Here is a 26,481-nt window from a genome sequence, read left to right on the forward strand (position 1 = left end):
GGTATAAATAAAAATTATTATTATTATTATTATTATTATTATTATTATTATTATTATTATTATTAAACTACATTGCTTGTTTCAATTAATTTGCACAAGGGTGTACGTAGCAAGACAAGCAGCTGACTGCATTACAGCTCCAAACCCCAACCCTTGGCTTTGCTGCTGATGGGAGTTGGAGTCCAGTGATATTTGGAGGGAGCGCTGGCAGCTATTCCTGCAACAGACGAGCAGAACCGTCTTGGAGCATGCAAATACCTGGTGCTTCTGCCTCCGTTTCCGCTCCTGTTCGATCTTCTGCTGCTTCTCCAGCTTCTCTGTCATCCGCGCTTCCCGCAAGGTCTGGCGCTTGCTGCGCTTGTAGGCCTTCGAGTTCAGAGCCGTCTCCAGGGTCGTGTCGCGGCGCATGCAAGCCACCACCTCTTGCCTGAGCTGGGAGCCAGAAGGACAGACCTTAGCAGCAAATCATCACCAGCAAAACTCATTTTTTTAAAGAACTGTCTCCTTCCCTTCCCTTTTTTATTTTAGATTTTTATTCATACTTTTCAGATTCACACATCTCACTGATTTCACCACCATTCTGACATTTCAAAACTTAACTTCCTTCCCCCTCTTTCTGCGGTTCCTTGAATTTGTTTTTAATATCCTCTGCATATCCAAATTAGCTTAATTTGCTCATTTATTCATCTTCTTTAAATATACACTCTTATGAAACCGCAGGTTATTACAATAATCCTGCCACTGTTTTTATCTGTTTACAGTTTATCCGTAAATATTCAATAAACCTTTTCCATTCTTTTATAAAAAGTTTGTTATCTTGATTTCTTATTCTTTGGGTAAATTTTGCCATTTCTGCATATTTCCTTTCGCCTATAAGCTTTTTTTGGTAGCACGTCTAAATCTGGCTGGATTCCTCAAATGCCAGATCCCTGTTTTCTTGGTCAAGCTCACCAATATAGTTAGAATCTGAGAAATTGTCAGACTAGTAATTAATTTTAAAAAGGAATCATTCACTCTGCTCTGGGATTTATATACAAGATAGCAACGCACTCCGAAAACACTTTGCTTTCAAAGACTTTACGTGTGACTTTTATTCTCACTTTTTCGTTATTGCACTGCTATGCTGTTGTCGTCATGCTGTTCTGCAAGAAGGAAAAGTCAACTGAAATGATTCTTATAAAGAAGAGTTAGCATCTAGAATCTAGCAGGATGTCGGCAGAGCACAGCAGGCAGAAGATTGATTTTGGAAGCTGAATTTCTAGGTTCAAATCTCTTTTCAGCTATCGCTCCTTCGATGATATAAAGATGGAAAAGTCACTCATCCAAAGACTAGCCTGGTTGGGGCTGGGTGGGCGTCAGATAGCAATTAAGATTAGGGATCTTGAGTGCTACAGAAAGCACAATAACAACTTGACGGTGATTAATTATCACTGATAACAATGCACACAGGGCAAATTAAACTGAATTTCCATGTACTCACAGGGAGGCTACTAGCATGATCTCCTCATCAACACCACCCTCCCCACCCCCAGTGCTGCTCCAGACTATTACTGCGATTAATTTATCCATCACTTTCTCTAACGTAACAATCTTATTGAAAGTTTTTTGACGTGTTAAACACTAACATCCAAACTCATTGGTAGGAAAACGCAAAACACTATAGAAAAGAAAAAGAGGAAAAAAGATAGAAAATCAGTAACTATAAAGACATTTGTGCTGTACATAACTTCTCATTACGGACGCGGGTGGCGCTGTGGGTTAAACCACAGAGCCTAGGGTTTGCCGATCAGGTCGGCGGTTTGAATCCCTGCAACTGGGTGAGCTCCCGTTGCTTGGTCCCTGCTCCTGCCAACCTAGCAGTTCAAAAGCACGTCAAAGTGCAAGTAGATAAATAGGTACCACTCTGGCGGGAAGGCAAACGGCATTTCCATGCGCTGCTCTGGTTCGCCAGAAGCGGCTTAGTCACGCTGACCACATGACCTGGAACCTGTACACCGGCTCCCTCGGCCAACAAAGCGAGATGAGCGCCGCAACCCCAGAGCCATCCGTGACTGGACCTAACAGTCAGGGGTCCCTTTACCTATCTTCTCATTTATCCACACATAGAAAGGCAGACCCCTCTGCCCTCACCAGGGTGCCCCCACTTTCCCCCCTGAGAAATTCTTCCCACCCTCCTTTTCTTGCGGGCACCTCCCACCGCCAACTGTCCCCTTCCTGAAAGCGTCCTCTTCAATGCATCCTAAAGGAATCTTAAAGTTCTCAGTCCCCTTCTCAACCGGAAGTCAGTATTCCGGTTTGCAAACTTTTTTCAGAAGCCGAACGTGCTCTGTTTTGAGTGTTACGCTTCCGACTTGAGCACCACACTTCCGTTTTGACTGTTACGCTGAGGTCTGTCTGTTTTCGCTTTTTATTTTGCATTTTTGCGACTGTGTGGAACCCAGTTCAGCTACTGATCGATTGTGTGACTGCAGTACATTGTTTATCACTTTCATTTTATGGATCAATGGTCTCGTTAGAGAGAGAAATTCATGTTAAATTGCTATTTTAGGGGCTGTCTTTAAAAGTCTGGAACAGATTAATCCATTTTGCACTGGGAAAGCGTGCCTTGGTTTTGGAACGGACTTCCGGAACAGATAAAAGTTTGAGAACCAAGGTACCACTGTATTTGTCAACTACAGTGGTACCACGGAAGTTGAATAGAATCCGTTCCGGAAGTCCGTTCGACTTCCAAAACATTCGGAAACGGAGGTGCGGCTTCCGATTGGCTGCAGGAACACGTCGGACATTTGGGTTCCAAAGAACGTTTGCAAAGCGGAACACTCACTTCCGGGTCTGCAGCGTTCCGGAGCCAAAATGTTTGAGGCGCAAGGCGTTTGGGATCGAAGGTACGACTGTACAACCAAAAAATGCTTCCTTTCAGGGAAATTTGTTACCTGGCGCTGGAAATTCAGCAGTCTGAGTGCCTTCAGCTCCACCGTGGCTTTAGTTCGCAGGTCTGGGGGCAAAGAGCCAGGCAAGTTTTCCAATTCCTGAATTCTGTGAGCGATCCGTGCCTGAAGTCTAAACAGGGAAGGACACAGGACAGGGGATTAGAAGAGAAGAGAGATTAATTTGCCCATTGCAGGTGCATTGGACATTCTCTTGACCTTGCTAGAGCTGCGATCCCATCCTCCGTTACATGTGAATAAATCCAACCGCATCTCGCGGGACTTTACTCTCTGCAAACACGCGTAGGATTGGGGCTACACTGTTGTTACCGCTAATGAAATGCAAGTACATACACTCTTGAAAGACGCAGCACTTTCAAGCGCTGTTATTTATATCTAAAATAATTAGACTACGAATCACTGGAGAATTACCCATTTATCTGAAAAGCCTTTGAACTGCACATTATGTGTCTGTTAAGCTTAAGGTAAGAAATGAACAGAGAAAATCCTCTGAAATTTTCCAAAAGGCCAAGAGTTCCCTCTCACTGTTGAGGAAGACATTTGAGGCATAAGCAGGGCTCAAAACGAGAGAGAAAAGGTTTTAGATTTCAGCCAACCTGGGCTCCATTTCAAAGCAGCCTCAATTTCACCCACGGAAAAGTTTTGCAATGGTTTTTAGGTCCACCTGGATAGAAGGGGGTGGGTAGCATCCCACGGTGTGGACACACAAATACACACCCCTTTCTTATTTATTTATTTTTGTCAGAAGAATGTCAGCTGCCAATCATGACGATTCACCGGCATGCCATTCAAATACCAATGAATTCACCCCCTTGTGTGCCACTCCTTGCGCATCGTTAAATCTCTTTATCGCAGCGCAAAGAGTGAAGAATTAATGCTAATGGTGTTAATAGAGGAGTTGGCAGCCCTGGGATGAAAAGTTGTTAACTAAGCGCAACGTTAAGAGCGGTGTCAGTCTGGCACCAGACGGGGAGCTGAAAGAGGCAGCGCTTCCAAGAGCCAAGTGGGTCCTAACGTTACAGAGGACCCTCCTTCTGATTTCAGGCCAGGGAACAGAGCCAAGCGCCAGCAGAAGCCAAAAGGGCCTGGGGAGGGAAGCAGGACGGGCCCCAGAAATTCTGGACAAATGGGAACCCCGGCAAACTGATCAGCAGCGTTTGGGCAGGAGGGGAATTTGATCCAGGGAAGAATGTCACCGTGACTTTGTCCCCTTTATCTTAATAAGGACCAGCCGCCTTACCTTGGCAGGTAAAATGAAGAAAGCAACACCGAAAATCAACTGAAACCCACACGTCTATCTAAGGGTAGAGACCAGTAGCACCAAATTGTAGATGCTGCCATTAATTTATCGCAAACTTATTCTTGGCTTTGCTTAAAACTGAACTAAGAGTCTCATAACTGAACTATAAATAAATAGATAGATAGATAGATAGATGATAGATAGATAAACGCAACAGCCAAATGGCTTTCACATAAATTAAAAGGAAAAAATATTTTTGGGCTATTTTTTAAAATATAAATTCCTACTAGGAATGACCTGCATAAGGAATTGTAATTAACACTCTACCTTTAAAGGCTTTGTGGCAGCCACATATTCTACAATCAATGCATCAAATGCCGAAATAATGCTTCCTGCCTAATCCTTGGAACAGCTGCTCTAGCATTCGGAGGGAAACAGTGAAGGCTCTTAAGTCGTTCAGTCATAAGGAAGGGCCAAAGACGGAAGCAGTTTCTTGAAGCTGCCATTTGCAAAACGCTCAGGGGATTTAATCTAACCCTGCCCAAAATATGTTTAATTAATCTCCACAGTGCAGTTATTTGTCTTCATCCATGAAGAAAGCGAATTTCGAACTGGGGCCGGAGAGGGAGATCTTTTTGCAAAAGGGCAGCAGCCCCTGGAACCGAGGGAGCACAGTCACAAGCGTCGGCCTGAAGGACGGTGAGGTTTTTTTGGGAACGGGGGCCATGCGGCAAGACTGAGGCCTCTGGGGGCGCAAAGAGCTTTCTGGCAGGGATACTTTCGTCAGATGATAAAAGGAATCCATCCGACATAATCCACTGTGCTCATAATTTCAGGACAATAGCGGGTGTAATTTTTTTCATGAGCTCTGAGAAGGAAAGAAGCTTTGCACATAGTGGAGTGACATTAAATTGCACTGCGCATTATTAGTTTTACAAGACTTATTCATTAAGATTAAAGCAGCACTTAATTTTTTTCTTCTAAGTGTTCAAGAGAGCTTTGTAAAAATTACGGCATGAATTTATTGCGCTGGCCCAGTTTCAAACAGCAAAATAAGCTGAGCTGTTCTCGACATAAATGTAAAGGTTTTGTAGAGATTTTTCAAAAGATAAGAGTTTCACCAGTCTTTGTTGGTCAAAGGAGGGTATAATAACGTTTTGGAGCAATCTCTTCTTATGCAGAATGAATTCAAGAGAGAAGTCAAGTATAGCCATACTATGACGAATATCAGCAAAACTCTTTACAGGATGGGCTGAAACTTTTCAGAGACAGTTTTAAGGGCAGAAGGCACCGTCAATGGCACTTCTCTGACCCTTCTTCTTCGTCCGCAGGTCTCAGGATGGTTCACAATTTAAAGCATTAGCACAAAACATTCTCCAGCCAGTTAGCTTCTGCCTTCGCTCAGAGCATGCAGGTTTCTCTTAAGTAGTAGTAGTATGAATAATAATAATAATAATATTTTATTTATACCCCGCCCTCCCCAGCTAAGACTGGCCTCAGGGCGGCTAACAACCAATAATAAAAACAAGTTGATTAATATACAATTTAAAAGATTAAGATACAACATTAAAACATTAGGGTGCAATCTCTTCATAGGAAATTTAATTTCCTTAGGGCCCGGGACTTCTAGGGTGTTGCTATATATGGACCTTAAGGTCCTCCGTGGGGCATACCAGGAGACGGGGTCCCGTAGGTACGAGGGTCCTAGGCCGTGATGTAGCCTCCGAGAAGGTGGCGAGGTGAGAACCCCAATTCTTAACAGAGATTGAGGAAATCCCAAATAATACTGGGAGCCAAGGAAACTGTGTTGCAGCAGCATAATCCTGGGTATGACCAGGTTTGGCGTGGCTGCCATGTCGCGCCAGTCAGCTGGTCTGCGGGGCACCCAAAGACTCTTCTGGTGCCCCACTGACCATTTGCTTTGTGATCTTGCAAAGAAAAAGTACCCAGAGATATTGTCGAGGTGACCAGAGCCTAGATTTAAGGTGCCGTTTGCCTCCCAGATTTTACATCTCGGTTTCTGATGCTACTTCTGGTCGGGTTGGCAGCACAGACGAGGATTGACAGATGGCCTCCCTTTATCTCCTCACACGTAGTTTTGGCTTTTTATCTGTCTTGGACTGGAGGAAAAGATAGCTGCCCCAAGCCAGCAGAACACAAGACACAGCTGGAAAGTAAGCTTGGTTTGGTTTGGTGATGTATTATAGGGATCTGACAGAAACAAATGAGGTGCAGTCATACCCCGGGTTGAATGTGCTTCAGGTTGAGTGCTTTCAGGTTGCACTCCACGGCAACCCGGAAGTAATGGAGCGGGTTACTTCCGGGTTTCGCCATTCGCGCATGCGCAGACGGCTCAAAATGACATCACACGCATGCGCAGAAGTGGCAAAACGCGACTCGTGCACACGAAGATACACCATTGCATCTTACATTCTATTCAGGATGCAAATGGGGCTCCGGAATAGATCCCGTTCGCATCCCGAGGTACCACTATATTTGAACCAAACCTGGGGCTGGGGGTGCAGTTCATGAGGGAAATTTGCATCACTTGGAACCACCACCAGCCTCTAGGGAGCGGAGGTGCCCTTCCTCTATGCCCAAAGAATCTTCCAGAAGGCGACACACGTTCCTTCGTAGTTTTCCCTCTGTCCACTGGGTGCAGGAGAAATTCTGGCAAATGGCTCTGCAGAGGTGAAAAAAGACCTTCTACACAACTCTCGGAAAACGCACGAGCCTCGTCATCCTCTCCCTCAAGTCAGCTGGTGCCTATTTAGGCGACACCACACAATTTCCGGGACGAGTCGCCACCCTTCTCCCAAAGTTACACACCATGAGTGTGACGTTGTTTTCATACAGTAGGCATGTCCAACGGGTAGATTGTGATCTACTGGTAGATCGCGGGGTGTTCCTGCTAGATCTTCGGTCCCTCAGTGATATCCTCCCCCCCCCCCAAAAAAAGGGGAAAAACAACAACTGTGGCTTCCTTTAAAAAGCCCAACAACTTTGCCTTTCCCAAAAAAGCTCAACTTTGGTCCATCCAACGACAATGGGTAGATCACTGCCAGTTTTTTTCTACTGTGAATAGATCGCAGTCTATTGGAAGTTGGATGTCTCTGTCATACTACTTCTTCTTGTTGTTGTTGTTGTTGTTGTTTAGTCGTGTCCGACTCTTCGTGACCCCATGGACCAGAGCATGCCAGGCACTCCTGTCTTCCACTGCCTCCTGCAGTTTGATCAAACTCATGCTGGTAGCTTCGAGAACACTGTCCAACCCTCTCGTCCTCTGCCGTCCCCTTCTCCTTGTGCCCTCCATCTTTCCCAACATCAGGGTCTTTTCCAGGGAGTCTTCTCTTCTCATGAGGTGGCCAAAGTATTGGAGCCTCAGCTTCAGGATCTGTCCTTCCAGTGAGCACTCAGGACTGATTTCCTTCAGAATGGATCGGTTTGATCTTCTTGCAGTCCATGGGACTCTCAAGAGTCTCCTCCAGCACCAGAATTCAAAAGCGTCAATGTTCTTTGGCGATCAGCCTTCTTTATGGTCCAGCTCTCACTTCCATACATCACTACTGGGAAAACCATAGCTTTAACTATACAGACCTTTGCTGGCAAGGTGATGTCTCTGCTTTTTATGATCCTTCATGGATCACTGCCTTGCCGTGGCGAAGGGGCTTGACTAACTCGGAGAAGCTATGAGCTATGCCATGCAGGGCCACCCAAGATGGACAGGTCATAGTGGAGAGTTTTGACCAAACGTGATCCACCTGGAGCAGGAACCGGCAAGCCACTCCAGTATCCCTGCCAAGAAACCTCCAAGGACAAAGACAACCCTGTCATACAGCAGTTGCTAAATATTTCTTTTTTAAAAATAAATCACAAATCGTACTGAAACACCTGCCTCTCCGCCTGGTTCTTACCTATATTCCCGCTCTTGGAGGATTTCCACAGGGTCCAGCCCTTGGGGCTTTTGGATGGGGCTAATGCGGTTCTGTTTCTGCTGTAGCTGGACGATGGGCGAAGGCTGGCCGGCTGCGGGCGGAGGAACCGAAGGGCCTGGCATGACAGCCGCCGGCTGGGCAGGGGCGGGCGCCGGAGAAGGTCTTCCGCTGGGGGACGGGACAGGGAGCTTCTGAGGGGTGCTGGGAACATTCATCTCTGGCCCTTGCCCTGGAAAATAAGCCAGCACCAATATTCATAAACCTGGACCAAAAGGAGCTAAACAAAATGTTATCTATCCTTTTGGATAAGGTCAAGACAATAGGATCAAGGACACTTCAGCAGCCAGATGCACCTGCTAAAGAGAAGGAATGAAATACAGGCGTACCTTGGATCTTGAACGCCTTGGCTCCCGAACGATCGAAACCCGGAAGTGATTGTTCCAGTTTTTGAACTTTCTTTTGGAAGCCGAATATCCGACGGGGTTTCCGCGACTTCCCATTGGCTGCAGGAGCTTCCTGCAGCCAATCAGAAGCTGCGCTTTGGTTTCTGAAAGTTCTGGAAGTCGAACGGACTTTTGGAGTGGATTCCATTCAACTTTCAAGGTATGACTGTATGCCAAACAATGACACTTCTTCACACTCGCTTCCATGTATACCAACAGAAGCATTATTACTATTAATAATAATAATAAAATTTTATTTATATCCTGCCTTCCCCGGCCAAGGCCGGGCTCAGGGTGACTAACACCAAATATAAATTACAATAAAACCTAATAGAAAAACAACAACAACAAACAAACAAACAATTAAAATACAGCCTCATTTTAGTAGTAGCCCAGAAATCAGGACCATAAAGGGAGGAAACATCTGGCTGTTAAGGAGCTAAACAAAATGTTATCTATCCTTTTGGATAAGGTCAAGACAATAGGATCAAGGACACTTCAGCAGCCAGATGCACCTGCTAAAGAGAAGGAATGAAATACAGGCGTACCTTGGACAACTGGCTGAATCTGCGTGCACCACAATCCAATTCCTGACACATGAAATATTCCATTATACAGCAAATTTTGCCCAGTCATGTGAGCAGATGATACGTAACCCTCTTTTCATAACCCTGAGGGATGGTTCACATGTAACAGGCCAACGCCAGCTTGGGCTGGCACACTCTCTTCTCTCCCTGGGCAGCCCCATCGCATCCAAACTGGCTAACTATGATTGCAGACCAGAACTGGTAACCCGCTTTAAAGCGTTACTTCCGGTTTTGGTTTGGAACAGCACTTTGGTTTTAGAACATTCAACAGCACCCCGTGGTCTACCCAACTCAGGAAATCAAAGTATGTGAGGAGAAGGAAGCCTCATACCAGATCCTGGTTTGGTGATAATCTCTAAACCAGCCCTGACTTAATTGGCTTTTTTAAAAAATCAGGATTAATCTCTAGAGTTTGAAAGTTCTAAAATAGTTTGTGGGCTTTATTTTGCATTCATTAATTATAAAAGTACATGTTATGTGCCCACCGGGACGGGTTTGCTTTTGTGGTCCTGTGATATCCTACAAGTTAATTCCTATTAGAAGCATGGATACCAGTGCTGCAATATTCACACAGCCCTGTATGCGGAGATGAGAGAAACCAAGGCTACGTCTAAACAAAAAACCTGAATGCATCAAGCAAAAAAACAGAATGCATCAATAAAGCAGTAAACTTGGCTGCATTTGGGGTAGTACAGGTGTGTCTATTATGATAAATGAAAATGTTGGCATTTACCAGTAATTCTCAACATATAAGGTCAGGGGTAAAGATCAGAAGATGCTGATATTTACTAATATGCCTGAGAAGCTAATTGAATGCTTCAACTCTCCATGAAATTCCACTCCTGTTCCCATCCTTTGTTCAATAAAAGATTGCCTTTCCCAGGAAATGTCAAAATGAAACTCGCCGCAATTTCTCACATTTATCAGCTACCTCACATTACCCAATTTCTTTCTCATTTCTATAGTTCACCAAGGAAAACACTGCGTTTTTCAAACGACTTAATGGAATTGTCCCAACAGTCCAATGTCAATAAAAATCATTACAGTCCAATAATATTTAATTTGCTATACACTGGTACCTTGGTTCTCAAACGCCTTGGTACTCAAACAACTTGGAACCCAAACACTGCAAACCTGGAAGTCAGTGTTCCGGTTTGCAAACTGTTTTCAGAAGCCGAACATGCTCCATTTTGAGTGTTACATTTCCGATTTGAGTGTTATGCTGAGGTGTTGGTTTCTGCTATTTATTTTGCGTTTTTGTGGCTCTTTTTGTTTTGTTTTTGTGGCTGTGTGGAACCCATTTCAGCTACTGGTTGATGGGTTGATTCTGTGATTGCAGTGCATTGATTATTGCTTTCATTTAATGGATCCATGGTCTCGTTACTTAGTAAAATTCATGTTAAATTGCTGTTTAAGGGGTTGTTTTTAGAAGTCTGGAATGGATCAATCCATTCTGCATGACTTTCTATGGGAAAGCGTGCCTTGGTTTTGGAACGCTTTGGTTTTCGAACGGACTTCCAAAACGGATTAAGTTTGAGAACCAAGGTCCCACTGTACAGCAAAGGAGTTGTGTGTTTTTTTTAAGAAAAGGACTGACTAACCCAACATTATTCTTTTTCTCAACTCTCTCTCTCTCTGTTATGTCAACAGTCTGGATATAAAAGAGCTGCCGACATCTTTCTTTTTTACCTTCTGGCCAGGTTTTGGGGGCCATGGCAGCCGTGTGTGCTGGCATTCCTGAGGCAGCTCCTGGTCCAGCTGGGAGGGGGGCATTGGCATGTGCTGCAAAAACTGCAAAAAGACGATTTTCCTTCCATTAGAATGGGCCACACCAAAGCAGGTTCCAGTAGCTATTGCACATCCATCAGGAGTTGAAGTGAATTACGTCACAAGCCCTGACAGGCACACACAGAGAGTTCAAACCCCATCGTAGAGAGAATGTATACAATGCTCATGCTGTTAGATTTTGTGGGGCCAGCCTGAAGCTGGAGGAAAGAGAAAACCGAGGCCTCTTGCACATTGTAAAATGCAGGTCTGCAATAGCCACATAATGGCCAAGAGGTTCAGGATCTACGAAAGGGAGTTATTCCAGAGCTGGAAAAGAGGTATCCTGACGGTGCTGGGATATTGCACCAGGGCCTAGCCCCCTGTCAGACATCAAAAGCGAGGACAGAGCAGCAAACAGTGGTGCCTCGCAAGACGAAAAGAATCCATTCTGTGATTCTCTTCGTCTAGCGGTTTTTCCGTCTTGCGAAGCAAGCCCATTGACGGATTAGCGGATTAGCGCTATTAGCGGATTATCGGATCAGCTGATAAGCGGCTTAGCGGCTTAGAAAAAGGGAGGGAGGGGAAAAAACTGCAGGAACTCGCAAGACATTTTCGTCTTGCGAAGCAAGCCCATAGGAGATTCGTTTTGCGAAGCACCTCCAAAACAGAAAACTCTTTCGTCTAGCGAGTTTTCCGTCTTGCGAGGCATTCGTCTTGCGGGGCACCACTGTACAGGTACTTGATTGGCCAGGGAATTCCCCAGATGTCAATGCCATGGAGAATTTGTAGGCTATATGCAAAAGTCGCCTCCATGCTGTAGACTGTACGACTATGGAGAACCTCAATCGGACGCTGATTCAAGTGTGGTACAGGCATCCGAAAATCAACAGGGACTGTTCAAAACCAGTAGACTCCATGCCAAACCGTGTTCAAACGCTGCTTAAAAATAGCGGAGGCCATATCCGTTACTAACGTACGTGTATGTGAGTTTTGTACATGTATACGTGAGTTTTGTGGAATAAACTACTGTGCTAAATTCATTGTTTGTTTCAACTGCCGTATCTTACGCTCTGTAAGACGCACCAGACCATAAGACGCACCTAGTTTTTGGAGGAGGAAAACAAGAAAAAATATATTCTGAATCCCAGAAGCCAGAACGGCGAGAGGGATCGCCGCGCAGCGATCCCTCTCGCCATTCTGGCTTCCGGGATAGCTGTGCAGCCTGCATTCGCTCCATAAGACGCACACACATTTCCCCTTACTTTTTAGGAGGGAAAAAGTGCATCTTATAGAGCGAAAAATACGGTAATTTGCACAAGGGTGACTGTAGAGGAAGCTGACCAAGTCCGGCAGTTTTACCCGTTGGCTTGTAAAGAGTCTGTTGCTGCTGAATCCCGGGCAGAGTCCTCTTCCCCTGGACGGCAAGCTGGAGGTTTTCGGGCAGCGGCTGCCCCCTGGCCAGCATCTTGTAGGCCAGAATCTGCGCCCGGAGTTGGTGCAGCTGAACCGGACTGAAGGGCGAAGGTCCTCGGCTGGGCTGGCTCATAGCTTGCGGGTCTCCCGGCATCGTAGGTCCCGGCTGGCTTGGCGGCATTTGGGGCGGAGTGGGACCACCTCCGGACATCGGGCTGGAGACATGTTCAGGGGCCGGTCCCAAGGGCGACGGGTGGGGAGACATGTAGCCTGAAAGAAGCAAAAGAGCAATTAGCGCCGTCATTTCCTGAAAAATGTAAGAGGCTTTCCTTGCGGCAGAGTGGCTCAGTTTAATTAGGAAACAAGGATCACCGGGGGGGGGGGCGGGCAGGGGGGGAGAGACAATAAGCAAAGAGTAACTTGCCACTCACGGCCACATTATTTCCCCCTAGCATTCTGGTAAACGAGCTGGATTTATTTATAGGAATCTTTTTTAAAAAAATAAATACTTTATTAAACTTTTTTTTTTAAAAAATGAAACTATTCATAACAAATAAACACCAAAGAATTGTCAGTCTCTATTACACTTTATCACAGTCTTCTTCTAGTTCCACTGACTTCCCGCCAACTCCATCTAGCTTTAAATGTGTATTTATCTAGCTCACTGTTTGTGTCTGTTTAAAATAATTGCTTAGCCAAGATACTGTACTTTCTTTACAACTATTCAGTGTATAACAAAAGCTATTCAAAGGCTGCCACAGATTTTATAGTGTTGCAGTCTTTTATGTAACTTTTAAATAAACCCCATTTATTGAAAAATACTTGATCTGCGTGATCTCTTATTCCTCCTGATAGCTTAGCCAGTTCTGCGTACACCATTAGTTTTCGTTGGCACTCCAATTTTGAGGGTATTTTTTCTCCTTTCCAATTTGATGCTATTAAAATTCTCGCAGCCACTGTCGCATAGAGGAATAATTCCCTTACACTTTTCAGGATAGCGGAACCCAGTATCCCAAGAAGACAGGCCTCTGGGTTTTTTGTAAACACGATCTATGCATTTATTTATTTTTAAGTTCCATAGATATTTCATCTATTTATAGGATTCATAGCCCACCTTTCAATGAATGTATTTTGCCAAGTCAGCTTTCCCAAACAGCATATAAAATAAAAACCAATTGGGTATTCCCATTTTAAGAGCTTGCAAGACATTTATGCTATACCGCCGAAATCAGCTGCACTTGGGTCGTTGAGCAAACTTATGATTATGGTGTGCAAACCAATTAGGACAGTGTTTCCACTTTCCCACGGCTCTGTGGGTTCACAGGGCATGCATATAATACAAAGAAGGTTCTTGGTTTCCAAAAGATTCAAGTTAGAGATACCTAAAGGTCCTGGGTTTTAAACCCAAGGAGTCTCTCAGTCTCTGATGCTTGCTTCCGTATTCTTAAAGTACAGTGGTACCTTGGTTCTCAAATGCCTTGGTTCCCAAACACCAAAAACCCCAAAAGTAAGTGTTTCGGTTTTCGAATGTTTTTCGGAAGCCAAACGTCCGATGCGGCTGTCAGCAATTGTTTCCGAGGCGCCTGCACCAATCAGAAGCTGCGCCTTGGTTTTCGAACCGGACTTCCGGAACGGATTAAGTTCGAGGTCCACTGTATTTGGCGCTTTTGGTTTTGCTATTTATTTTGCCTTTTTTTTTTTTAGCCTTTTTTGGTTCATTTGTTTTTGTGACTGTGAGGATCCCAGTTCAGCTGATTGACTGTGTGACTGCAGAAATGGATAAAAGCCCCCCATCCAAACAATGACTATCATCAGAGCAAGTAAGAAAATAAGTCTTCCCCGCTGTCCCCGGACCTCTTTTGAAGCAAGGGGCGGCGGGGAGAAGCGATCTTCTCCCCGCAGCCCCTTGCTTCAAAAGAGGGGACAGAGCGGCGCTTCCCCTCTGTCCCCGGATGGTCTCCATAGGAACGCATTGATTGATTTTCAATGCATTCCTATGGGAAACCGTGCTTCGCAAGACGAAAAACTCGCAAGAAGAAAAAACTTGCGGAACGAATTAATTTCGTCTTGCGAGGCACCACTGTATCTATTGCTACACACTGTTCTCCACTTTCACAATACCCTTCCAGGCCCTACGTAAAGTAACAGCAGCCCCCCAGGACACAATCTGGGGGAAACCTTTGACAACGTAAGCATGCAACGATATGTCAGGCCAGAACGAGGTTTTACGCTGTAACCGTCTCGAGGTGTGAATACACGTTGTCTGCTCAGGCGGCTGGGTGCTGGGCCTGGCGCTCGAATGAATGTAACTCCTTCTAAAGCCCGCCGCATTTTTCTTTTTAATAGGAACAGAACGAAAAGCAGGCAGCCCAGCATCAATAGGAGGAGGATATATAAATATCCCTCTGATTGCAACGTTCGTGTTTTCAAAAGGGGACACGGGGAAGCTGCCTGCAGAGTTTGGCGGCATAATAGCGTTCCGAAATAAGTAACTCGCTTTCTGTTCAGCTGAGCTTCTGGAATGCCAGGCAACTGTTTAAATTGCAGAGTGTTTGCAAGCCTTATCTAAATACCGAAACCATCCCAAGCGCTCAGTTTCAACCGTGAATTCCTCTGGGAAGGGACCCCCGAACGATGCGCTTCTGCTGCTGCTCATTTGTTTTCAGAAACTGCCAGAGATTAACCGTATTTTATGCTTACCTTCTGTTCTCAGAGCTTAGCTGCGCGGCATATGCCGCGACAAGAACGTTTGACCTTTCCGAGGCCTGACCTGCCCTCCGTAAGCAGCGGGGGAAAAGCGGCTGGATGTGTCAGCTGAGGGAATGCAAGGAGAAGCCCCCAAGAAGGCAGGCGGCGGGGGTGGCAAAGGAAAGGGAGATGCAAATCGCGAAGGGGAGGATATATCCCGCACACAAGGTGTGCACAATGCTATACCCTAGGCAGGTTGCACCATTTTCACATCATGTATTTGGTCCGGCGGGACACGGGTCGCGCTGTGGGTTAAACCACAGAGCCTAGGACTTGCCGATCAGAAGATCAGCGATTCGAATCCCCGCGATGGGGTGAGCTCCCATTGCTCGGTCCCTGCCCCTGCCAACCTAGCAGTTCAAAAGCACGTCAAGGTGCAAGTAGATAAATAGGTACAGCTCCGGTGGGAAGGTAAACGGCGCTTCCGTGTGCTGCTCTGGTTTGCCAGAAGCGGCTTAGTCATGCTGGCCACATGACCCGGAAGCTGTCTGCGGACAAACGCCTGCTCCCTCAGCCTATAGAGCGAGATGAGTGCGCAACCCCAGAGTCGGTCACGACTGGACCTAATAGTCAGGGGTCCCTTTACCTTTTTATTTGGTCCGGCAAACATCTGCCTGCCCCAAATACTGCTTTCTGAAGGGACGCAAATTAAAACTGCAGCAGGCTCTCCGTGGCTTCCCTCCCCACCACGCCTCTGCTTCCTCAGCAAGAACATCACAAAGCAAGCACCCACCCAGATAGTTCTGTTGCCTTCGTTCTGGTGACCTCAAGATTAGATTGCTGCAATGTGTTATACGTAGGGCTACCTCTGAAAACGGTTCAGAAGCTTCAGCTGGTGCAGAATTCAGCGGCCAGATTGCAAGACGGTCTGAGCTTATTGCACCAATTGTGGTCCGACTGCACCGGCTACAATTGGTGTAATAAGCTCCGGGCCCAGTTCAAAGTGCTGGTTTTGACCTCTGAAGCCTTAAATGGCTCAGGACCGCAATACCTCAAGACCGCCTCTTTCCATATGAACCTACCCAGACCCTGAGATCATCATCTGATGCCCTTCTTTGTATGTCCCCTCCTCAATAGGCCCGGAGGGTGGCAACACGAGAACAGGGCCTTCTCTGCAGTGGCTCCCCATCTGCGGAATGCTCTCCCCAGGGAAGTTCGCCTGGTGCATTCATTATACACCTTTAGGCACCAGCCAAAAATGTTCCTTTTTAACCAGGCCTTGGGCTGACTGACATCCAACGCCCTTTTAAAAGGTATTTTGTGGTTTTATATCTTAATTTTATTCTGTGAACTGCCCTGAGACCCCCGGGTACAGGGCAGTATATTAATAAATAATAATAATAATAATAATAATAATAATAATAATAATAATAATAATAATAGTTCCTTTCCAATGAACTCTGGTGCTATAGACAAACTCCAATGCTATAGACTCATCCAACTCAAAATCCCTGCATCGCGTTGGGGCTGGACTAGATGACCACTGTGGTCCCTTCCAGCTCTACAAGCCTCCGATTCTATGAGCTAAGCAAGAATTTAATCGACGTAACGGAGAGTTCCTTCCTAGGAAGCCATTGCAGGAGGGCTAAAAATGCTGGCAGTCAAAGCATTAGTCCGGATAGATCATCAGTCTGACATTATATAGAAAACTGCCCTTTCCAGTCCAGATCACAGCTGAGTACTCCCTGCACAGGCTGGCAGCAGCTGGCCAGGATTTGAGACAGGGTCTTTCCCAACCCTAGCCAGATATGCTGGGATTTGAACCCAGGACCTTCTGCAGGCGAGCCATGCTTTCTGTCTGCTTTCTCTGCATGCAAACATGGGGCTCTGCCTTCGTTCTCTAGCCCGGACATTTGCCCTTCTGGGATCTTATCCAAACACAAAACAAAGGCGGAAGGTATAGGAGCCCCTGTCAGGGCTCTCCATGGCAGGACAGGCATGGGGAGAAATTATTTGACTATGTTTTGGTTGGAACAGCTGAGGCTGCAACTAAAGGAGGCGTCGCAAATCCAGAAAAATCACAAGGAAAAGTGCTACCAGGTCCTCTTGTGGCAACTGGGACAGGCTCCAAAGGCAAGGAGGGAGAGACTTGGCCGGTTAGTGAGAAAGTTAGAGAGAAGTTTCTGGCAGAGCCAGAGTTGGACTGGGTGACAAGGGCCATTTCATATTTAGAAATAGGGATATCCTTGGGAAAACAGATGGACGGGACAGTTCATCTCGCTGTATTAAGTTTCCATTCCACAAACAGTGCTCATGTGGTTTTGTTCCACCGTGTGAATAATTTCTTGATTTTCTAATAAATACAGATTCTCCAAAACACGAAAACGCACCCAATGAAAGCAGAAAATACAGTGGTACCTCGGGTTGTGGACGGGATCCGTTCTGGAGCTCCAGCCAGATCCCAAGATTTCCGCAATCAGAGGTGCCTGTTCTGCGCACACACGCAATGCAGTAGAGCGCTTCTGCGCATGCGGCAAAAACCCAGAAATACACTTCCATGTTTGCCACTTACGTGTCCTGAAGTTTACGTAATTGGAGTTACGAACGTACCCTTAAACTTGTTTTCCTTGCAATTCTTTTTGAGCCTAAACTTTTAGGAAGGAGTGCCTCTCCAGGGGAAAGTTTATTTAGCTCTTTCTAACAGCTTCAAAAGCCTTTTATAAATAAAGGCAGAAAGTCAACCACCACCAAAATAACCAGCAAGAATCTGACAACCAAGGGCACAAGGCACCCTGTCCAAATTACAGTGGTGCCTCGCAAGACGAAAATAATCCGTTCTGTGATTCTCTTCGTCTAGCGGTTTTTTCGTCTTGCAAAGCAAGCCCATTGACGGATTAGCGGATTAGCGCTATTAGCGGCTTTTAGTGGCTTATCTGCTGATCGGATCAGCTGATAAGCGGCTTAGCGTCTCAGAAAAAGGGGGGGAGGGAAAAAAACCAGCAGGAACTCGCAAGACATTGTCGTCTTGCGAAGCAAGCCCATAGGAAATTCGTTTTGCGAAGCACCTCCAAAACGGAAAACACTTTCGTCTAGCAAGTTTTCCGTCTTGCGAGGCATTCGTCTTGCGGGGCACCACTGTAGTGAGCAGCTTCACAGATCTTAAGAACGACCTCAACTATACCGCCAGCCCCCTGGAAAACCCACCTTGGCTGTGCTGATCCCTTGGGCTCTGGGGCGGCCCCATGCCAGGGTGAGGGGGCCTCATGCTTGCGGTCTTCATGGCGCTGTTGTGCAGGTCTTCCACCATTCCTTTCTCATGCAAACCATCAATAGGCTGTAAACAGAGGAAAAACATGCATATGTTTCTGGACTGCTCCATCATTTCAGAAAAAAACGGGTCTCTAGACATGTACACACATAAAATAGCATTAAAATCAGGTCAACTGGGGTTGCCATATGTCCGGATTTTCCCAGACATACCGGGAACAGAGGTGGGCAGCAGAGTCCAGGTGGAAATTGGGAAAATCCGGACGTATCGCAGCCCATGTCAGCAGTGCAGTTTTCCCATAAAAATAGCTCAAAAGCGGCATTTTTAAAGCGATTTTGCCCCCAAAGCTCAACAACTTTTCTGTCCATGTTTGAAATATTACAACCCTAGGTCAACATCTAAAACACAATGCTAAAAAGACCAAGAAAACTGAAGACTCAAGGAGCTCCGACGGCATCAAATGAACACGGTGAGAGTTTTACGCGATACGGCACCCATCTTTTCTGAAACTGTCCCTTTACGATTCAAGCGTGTTTGACTTTTCTCATTCCGAACCTAACTTAGAGCAGCTTCAAAAGCCATTCGCTGAACCCCAAGACTTCTTGAGAGCCCTGTTGTGGTGCATTGGGCCAAAAGTGCTGCTGCGATAATCTCCTGCTCTTTGGCAGCAGCCAAGCAAATGGCAGGGACCACAAAGACCACTCCCATAATAAATAATAATAATAATGATGATGATGATGATGATGATGATGATGATGATGATGATAATGATAATATTTATACCTCACCCATCCGGCTGGGTTTCCCCAGCCGCTCTGGGCGGCTCCCAACAGAATTAAAAGCACAATAAAACATCAAACATTAAAAACTTCCCTAAACAGGGCTGCCTTCAGATGTCTTCTAAAAGTCAGGTAGTTGTTTATTGACATCTGGTGGGAGGGCGTTCCACAGGGCGGGTGCCACCACCAAAAGGCCCTCTGCTCTCCATAACCCAGGAACAGACGCAAGGAGCTCAGAAGAAGAGATGTGTTGTCTGGGACACTATGAGCAGCAACTGCTGCCCCAGAACATCCCCAAGACCATTTGAATGTGAATATTCAATGGTAGGAACCAGCCCTTCCTATGGGGCAGGAGGAAGGAGCAGCAGAAAGACCTCACAGAGCCCTTGTAGCGCCCAACACCAGCAAAAAACTGAATTTGTGAAGCAAGAAGGAGACTCAGACTCAGCCAAGGGAGGAAGAGAGAGAGGGAGGAGGTATCTGAGAAATGAGAATGAAACTCATGGAAGGCAACTGGATTCATCCAGGGGAGAGAGAGATCGCCATGCGGGAGCAAGATGAGAGGCAGGGAGGGGAGCGGGGAAAACAGAGCGAAGTCCATGCAAAGGAAACCTGGAAATTGCAAGCCTGGAGGTTTTTTTATTTTAAAAAAAGCAAAAACATCAGCATAGGAGGAAATAGAAGATTTACTTTCCTTGCCAGCTGCAAATGCAGAGCACTGGGGAGCCATTATTTAAAGGGAAAGGAGCAGTCAGCAGCTGCTTTCCGGAGAAAAAGGGACAGTGCACAGACTCGTGCATGTGTGCGCACGCACACTCTCCGTCCCCTTGCACACACACACACACAAACACACAGCTGCCGCGGTCCCATCTCTTGCTCTCCCCCCAAGCCAAGGCCATGTCCAAGTGTTGAGAGCGATGGAGAGAAAGCGAGAGAAGCTGGGAGGAAAAGGAAAGAATAAATGATTCCAGATTTGGGGAGGTGGGAAGAGCTGCAAGACAGCGCAACAGGTTTTTGCACGGCCAGAAGTTTTCCTTTATACCCAACGGCATTTTCGAACTAATCTGCTTGAGAGGAGGAACTCCATTTCTTCCTTTCTCTCGAAGGAACAGAATTCCCAATAAATCAACAACAGCCGCTGCTATCCCTAATAACACATAATGAAAACGACAGCACTAGAAATTCTCAATTTTGGGAAGGGCAGTTTGTTAGTGTTGAAAAAGGACCAGAGCTATCCTGAAAATGATGCCCTTGGCACAAGCAGCCTTTCTTACGATGGAGATGTTTGCCAAGGCGGATTGAGACGTTTTGAAGTTATGGGACCGTGGAAAAGCAGTTGGAGACGCACCAAAAATGGCCTTTTTGCCGTGGGCAGAAGATGCTTCGGAGCAGGTGAGCTGAGGTCCAAGAAGGGAGTTTCCTCCCTATGGCATTTATGGGTCCAGAATGTTCCATGGCAGTTGGCAGATCCGTTAAGAATGGGGAAGAAGGAAGCAGGTGAGGGAGGAAGATGAAGGCGGGGCAAGATGTTCCCAGGGCACACCTTAAGGCAGATTTGTCGCCAACCAACCAGGTGTCATCATTATTATATCAGTATTTGCATTATTTCAATCAATTTATATACCACCCTTTATCAAAAGCTCCCAGGGCAGTGTACTACATTAAAAACACATTACAGAACATCAATGATAAAAACATAGTCAAAAGCATACTGACAGACAAATCATTAATAATAATAAGTCATTTCCCCCACACTTTTACAGGCCACAGATTATTTAATGGATGAAAGGTAAAGGGGAATGCTTTTGCCTGGCACCTAAAGGCATGTAATGATGGCGCCAGGCAAGCCTCTCTGAGGAGAGTGTTTCAAAACTGGGGAGCCACCACAGAAAAGGCCCCGCTCTCTTGTTGCCACCCTCCGAACCTCTCTGGGTGTAGGGGACATAGACAAATGGAGGGTCTGGGTCAGTTCACATGGGGAGAGGCGATCCTTGGGGTGTTGAGGTCCTGAGTCGTGTAGGGCTTTAAAGTTCTCAAAACCTTAACCTGAAGCACTAAGGTAACTGATCTCTACGTGGCCTTTGGTGCAATGCGATCTTTCCCCTTCAGGAGGTGATACCGCAGCCCATTTATTCTTGGGGAACTTTTTGCTCCTGGGGCTGTGCCAAATTCACAAGAAACGGAGGGATACAAATCAGAGTAGGAACTTGAAAATAGACAAGTCCCATTAAACACAGTTTGTATCACACACACTCCAAATAACATGACCGCCACTTCTAAAGTATAAATCCTTTCCTTTTAGTTCGAGGTCATAAAGAAAGAGAAAACCACTAACCTCCCATCATTCATGAGCCCCAAGGCAAATAAACTCTTGTTTGCATGAGAGCAAAGCTGCCCGGGAGCTCTGCCCAGGCGCGTTTACACAGAAGTAAAGGTAAAGGGACCCCTGACCATTAGGTCCAGTCATGACCGACTCTGGGGTTGTGACGCTCATCTCGCTTTATTGGCCGAGGGAGCCGGCGTACAGCTTCCGAGTCATGTGGCCAGCATGACTAAGCCGCTTCTGGCAAACTAGAGCAGGAAACAGAAACGTCATTTACCTTCCCGCTGGAGCGGTACCTATTTATCTACTTGCACTTTGACGTGCTTTTGCACTGCTAGGTTGGCAGGAGCAGGGACCGAGCAATGGGAGCTCACCCCGTCGCGGGGATTCGAACTGCCGACCTTCTGATCGGCAAGTCCTAGGCTCTGTGGTTTAACCCACAGCACCACCCGCATCCCTTACACTGAAGTAAGCCCCAGCAATTTCAGGGGAACTTGCTTCCACGCAACTCACTCAGGATCGGGATGTAAGGTGCTAGGTCAACACTGCCAGCTGAGTCTACAAAAATTAAGAACCTCAAAAGTGATGCTATCCCACCCATAACAGCACCCACCATTTGTGATGCGTTTCCATTTGGGAAAACGTTGAAAATATTCCACTTGTAAGCTTCCTTCTTTTATTGTACGGATGTGGCCTTACAAGAGTCACACCAAGATCGAGTAGCCATTTACAAGCCTGAGTAAGGACACAGCATGATTTCTAATGTCTGGATCCTGTATTTACTACCCAGACCCAGTGATTTCCATAAAAACGCCATTCCCAGTAGGTGGTGTTCAAGCTTCAGGACAGCATCCAAAATATACTGCTTTAGTTTCCAAACTGCCATCCTTCTTCAAAAGGAAACTGGCAGCACCATCTTAGACATGGCTACTCAGAGGTACCGTATTTTTCACCCTATAGGACGCACTTTTCCCCCTCCAAAAATGAAGGGGAAATGTGTGTGCGTCCTATGGGGCGAATGCAGGCTTTCGCTGAAGCCTGGAGAGCGAGAGGGGTCGGTGCGCACCGACCCCTCTCGCTCTCCAAGCTTCAGGAAGCTATCCGCAAGCCTGCGGAGCCTGGCGGGAACTCTCGCGGGCTCCGAAGGCTTGCGGATAGGTGCTTGCAGCCCGAAGTCCGTGGAAAGCGGCACTGCGCACCTCAGGCTTAGGGCAGCTATCCGCAAGCCTGCGGAGCCCGGCGGGAGTTCCCTTGCGGATAGCTGCCCTAAGCCCGGGGTGCGCAGCAGGCTACAGCGCCGCGCTCCCGGGGCTTCGGATAGCAGCAAGCTCCGGGAACAATGGCGAGGTTGAGCGCAACCTCGCCATTGCTCCCAGACCCCCAGCCCAGAGGCTAAAAACGAAGCCAAGACAGCGAGCGGGATCTATCCCACTCGCTGTCATGGCTTCTTTGCTCTTTGGGGCTCGGGGGGGGGGGAAATAATTCCCCCCCTTTATTCCCCCCCCCAAAAGTGCGCCCTATAGGGCGAAAAATACAGTAAGTCCCGTTGTCTTCAATGCTACTAAACGCCCTGGTAAGTAAATGGATATAGGATTGCAGAAACCTAAGTCAAAACTATTTGCCATAACTGCAGCATTCAGTCCATGCGCTACAGAAGCGCTGCTCAGTTGCAGGAGTCAAATGCATTTCCGTATCACAGGATCACCGTCTGCCCTTTTACTTAGATAATATAAAGCTTAAAGTGATTATTCTGGAACACAAAGGCACAGCCACTGCTTTTCAGCCTTGTCCAGTCGGCGGCTAAATGCAAAAGGAGCGCAGGGCTTTGACACTTTTAATAAAGTTATCTATTTTATGTAACATAAAACTCCAAGATACATTGTCAAAGGCTTTCTCTGCATCAATAAACATTAACATTGCTTTACAACTCTTTCTTGCTTCTAATTTTCCCAAAATATCCACAACATTTCTAATGTTGTCTTTCATATGTCTTCCAGGCAGAAATCCTGCCTGGTCTTTATGAATATACTCAGATAAAACCTTCTTTAGCCTGTTGGCCAGTATATTTGCAAAAAAAAATGTAATCCACATTGAGTAGGGAGATTGGTCTGTAGTTTTTAACACTGGATTTGGAAAACCGTTAAAAGGACAATGCAATGAAATTCAACCAAGGGGAAGGGAGGAAGTCACCTAACAAAGTTAATAAGTGTAATTTTCAATAAGGCTATGATTTATGTTTGTTTGTCTTATGTGTTTGTTTGTTTATAATATTGTGAAAACTAATAAAAACATTTGAAGGGAAAAAAAGACGTGCACAACATGGGGAAAAACGGAAAATGCTTACTTTGTGCATGGGGTGCATTCCGTCTGGCGGGTAATCGTTCGGTCCCATAGCGGGCATGGGATGCGGAACGCTCGGAGGTCCAGGACTTGGCCCCATCATGCTGTGCACTGAACTGGGCGAGGGACCTGGTCCTGGGCTGGGACCCAGTATGGGTCCGGGAGAGAGCCCTGGCCCCGGGGAAGGGCCAGGATGAGGCATGGCGCCGGGATCTGTCGGAGTAGCCATCTGCTCTTTGCCTCGCTTTCAGTCCACAGTCCGGCTACAGGGAGAGGAGAGGAAACACAATGTGAAGGTCAGTTGTCCACAGCCAAGTAACGATGCAAAGCATACATTAGAACAGAGCATATGGAAATCATTGCAGTTATTGCCTCACTTCCTAAAGGGCCGTGAAAATATAATAATAATAATAATGATGATGATAATAATAATAATAATAATAATAATAATTTATTATTTCTTCCCCGCCCATCTGGCTGGGTTTCCAGCCAGAAACTTTTAAACAAACCGGACTTGTTAAGATTAAAATCACACATTTTCTTTTAAATTGGGAGTTTTGCACAGACAGTTTAAGGATAGATTATATACCATATTTTTCGCTCCATAGGGCACACCGGACCATAGGGCGCACTTAGTTTTTAGGGGGGCAAATAAAGGAAAAATAATTATTTCCCCCCGACCCCAGCCCCCAGAACAGGTCCAGGAGCAGCAGCAAGATTGCGCGCAACCTCGCCGTCGCTCCCAGAGCTTGCGGGGCTGGGGGCGGGGGAAGCCCAAGCTTCCCCCGACCCCAGAACAGGCTGCTATCCGCAATCCTTCGGAGCCCAGTGGGAACTCCCGCTGCGCTCAGAAGGCTTGCGGATAGCTTCCTGAAGCCTGGAGAGCAAGAGGGGTCGGTGCGCACCGACCCCTCTCACTCTCCAGGCTTCAGCGAAAACCTGCATTCGCTCCATAGGACGCACACACATTTCCCCTTCACTTTTGGAGGGGGGAAAGTGCATCCTATAGAGCGAAAAATAGGATAAATGGATATAAATGATAAAAGACAAATGTGCATTCCGGAGAAAGGAACCGGACGCTATCTGTGAAGGACAGCACCGATCCTTAGCCCTCCCTTTGAAAACTCATTCTGACAGTGCAGAATAACTAATCTTAACTCTGAGGATGCTCAGCTTGAGCCAACCAAGCACTACTCAGAGTAAACTAGCGAAAATGAATGGGCCTCAGCAAATGTCCATTCATTTCAATGGGAACAAAAAGACACGGTTTCTCGGACTTCTGGTCATCAACTGTTTATTAGGGCCATGGGAGTATCTCCGAGACAAGAGTTCTCTGCTACAAGAATGCCTTGCTTGCATTTGGAATAGATATCGATTTTGACGAGAGTTAAGAATCTGATCTGTTTCTATTGCTACCAATGAAGGAGAAATCTCCTAAATACCGTCTTTTTTGCTCTATAAGACGCACCAGACCACAAGACGCACCTAGTTTTTGGAGGAGGAAAACAAGAAAAAAAATATTCTGAATCTCAGAAGCCAGAACAGCAAGAGGGATCGCTGCCCAGTGAAAGCAGCAATCCCTCTTGCTGTTCTGGCTTCAGGGATAACTGTGCAGCCCGCATTCCCTCCATAAGACGCACACACATTTCCCCTTACTTTTTAGGAGGGAAAAAGTGAGTCTTATAAAGCAAAAAATACAGTACATCAAGCCAACACTTGCTCACAGAGGCACCAGAGCATGTCTCCTCCTTTTCTGCCCACATGGATTTCAGTGGGCCTACTGTAAGATACAAACCATTATATTAAAATGTATTATTATTATTTATTAGATTTGCATATCGCCCTACACCCCACAGGTCTCAGGGTCTCTCGCAACGTAAAATCGCAATATAAAAGCACAGAATACAGTACATAATAAAAAAACAAGAACAACTCAAAAATCGCCCCTCCCCAACACTGAAATAAATGTCAAATAGTGATGAGAGAGGACTGAGCAAATTTGGATGGCTGCAATGAAGCCACAGAGGAATAAATGGAAATTCCTGCTACGGAATCCAGGACCCTGAGTCTAGAGAGATATTGAGTCACGCAGGCCCACGTGTGAAGACCTTGGAGGGATGGAGGGGAGAGAGAGAACAGACAAAATAAGGACCTATGGAGGCCTGCGCTTTATGCCACTTCACACACAATTTTAGCTGGCACCCGTTGCACAACCAGACATGCCAAACACTGCAGTCCAATAGGCTGAATGGCAAGAACAAGACTCAGAGCAGAGTTTCCTAGAAAGTGGGTATCTTTCTCCCCTCAACCAGGATGCCGCCATGCTAAGTACAGCTGTACAGTGGTACCTTGTGTTGCGTTACCTCCAGGTTGCAGAATCTTTGGGTTACGGCCGCAGCAAACCCGGAAGTGTATACAGTGGTACCTCAGGTTAAGTACTTAATTCGTTCCGGAGGTCCGTTCTTAACCTGAAACTGTACTTAACCTGAAGCACCACTTTAGCTAATGGGGCCTCTAGCTCCCGCCACACTGCCGGAGCCTGATTTCTGTTCTCATCCTGAAGCAAAGTTCTTAACCTGAAGCACTATTTCTGGGTTAGTGGAGTCTGTAACCTGAAGCGTATGTAACCTGAAGCGTATGTAACGCGAGGTACCACTGTACTTCCAGGTTTTGCCGCTCATGCATGTGCAGAAGCGCTCTATTGCGCCGCGCGCATGCACAGAAGCGGTGCCTCTAGTTACACATTTTTG

The 26,481-nt window shown here is 46.4% G+C and overlaps 1 protein-coding gene across 6 annotated transcripts in view; it reads right to left on the reverse strand.

The window, feature by feature from the left end:
• SMARCA2 (SWI/SNF related BAF chromatin remodeling complex subunit ATPase 2) overlaps positions 1–26,481 on the reverse strand; it is a 124,357-nt gene that overhangs the window by 88,576 nt on the left and 9,300 nt on the right. For 3 of the 6 annotated variants that reach the window (XM_081176073.1, XM_081176074.1, XM_081176072.1), the window contains exons 2-8: positions 23,736–23,994; positions 18,226–18,355; positions 12,280–12,603; positions 10,843–10,944; positions 8,103–8,352; positions 2,934–3,060; positions 259–432 (exon numbers count right to left, since the gene is read on the reverse strand). In XM_081176073.1, coding sequence (XP_081032199.1) covers positions 259–432; positions 2,934–3,060; positions 8,103–8,352; positions 10,843–10,944; positions 12,280–12,603; positions 18,226–18,355; positions 23,736–23,960 — 1,332 coding nt within the window. In that variant the 5' untranslated portion in view covers positions 23,961–23,994. Of the gene's footprint in view, positions 1–258; positions 433–2,933; positions 3,061–8,102; positions 8,353–10,842; positions 10,945–12,279; positions 12,604–18,225; positions 18,356–20,342; positions 20,517–23,735; positions 23,995–26,481 lie in introns of those variants that run through there. The other 3 variants (XM_081176077.1, XM_081176076.1, XM_081176075.1) reach the window with 3 other exon arrangements.

This window comes from Podarcis bocagei (assembly GCF_964188305.1).
Source record: "Podarcis bocagei genome assembly, chromosome: 17".
NCBI lineage: Eukaryota > Metazoa > Chordata > Lepidosauria > Squamata > Lacertidae > Podarcis > Podarcis bocagei.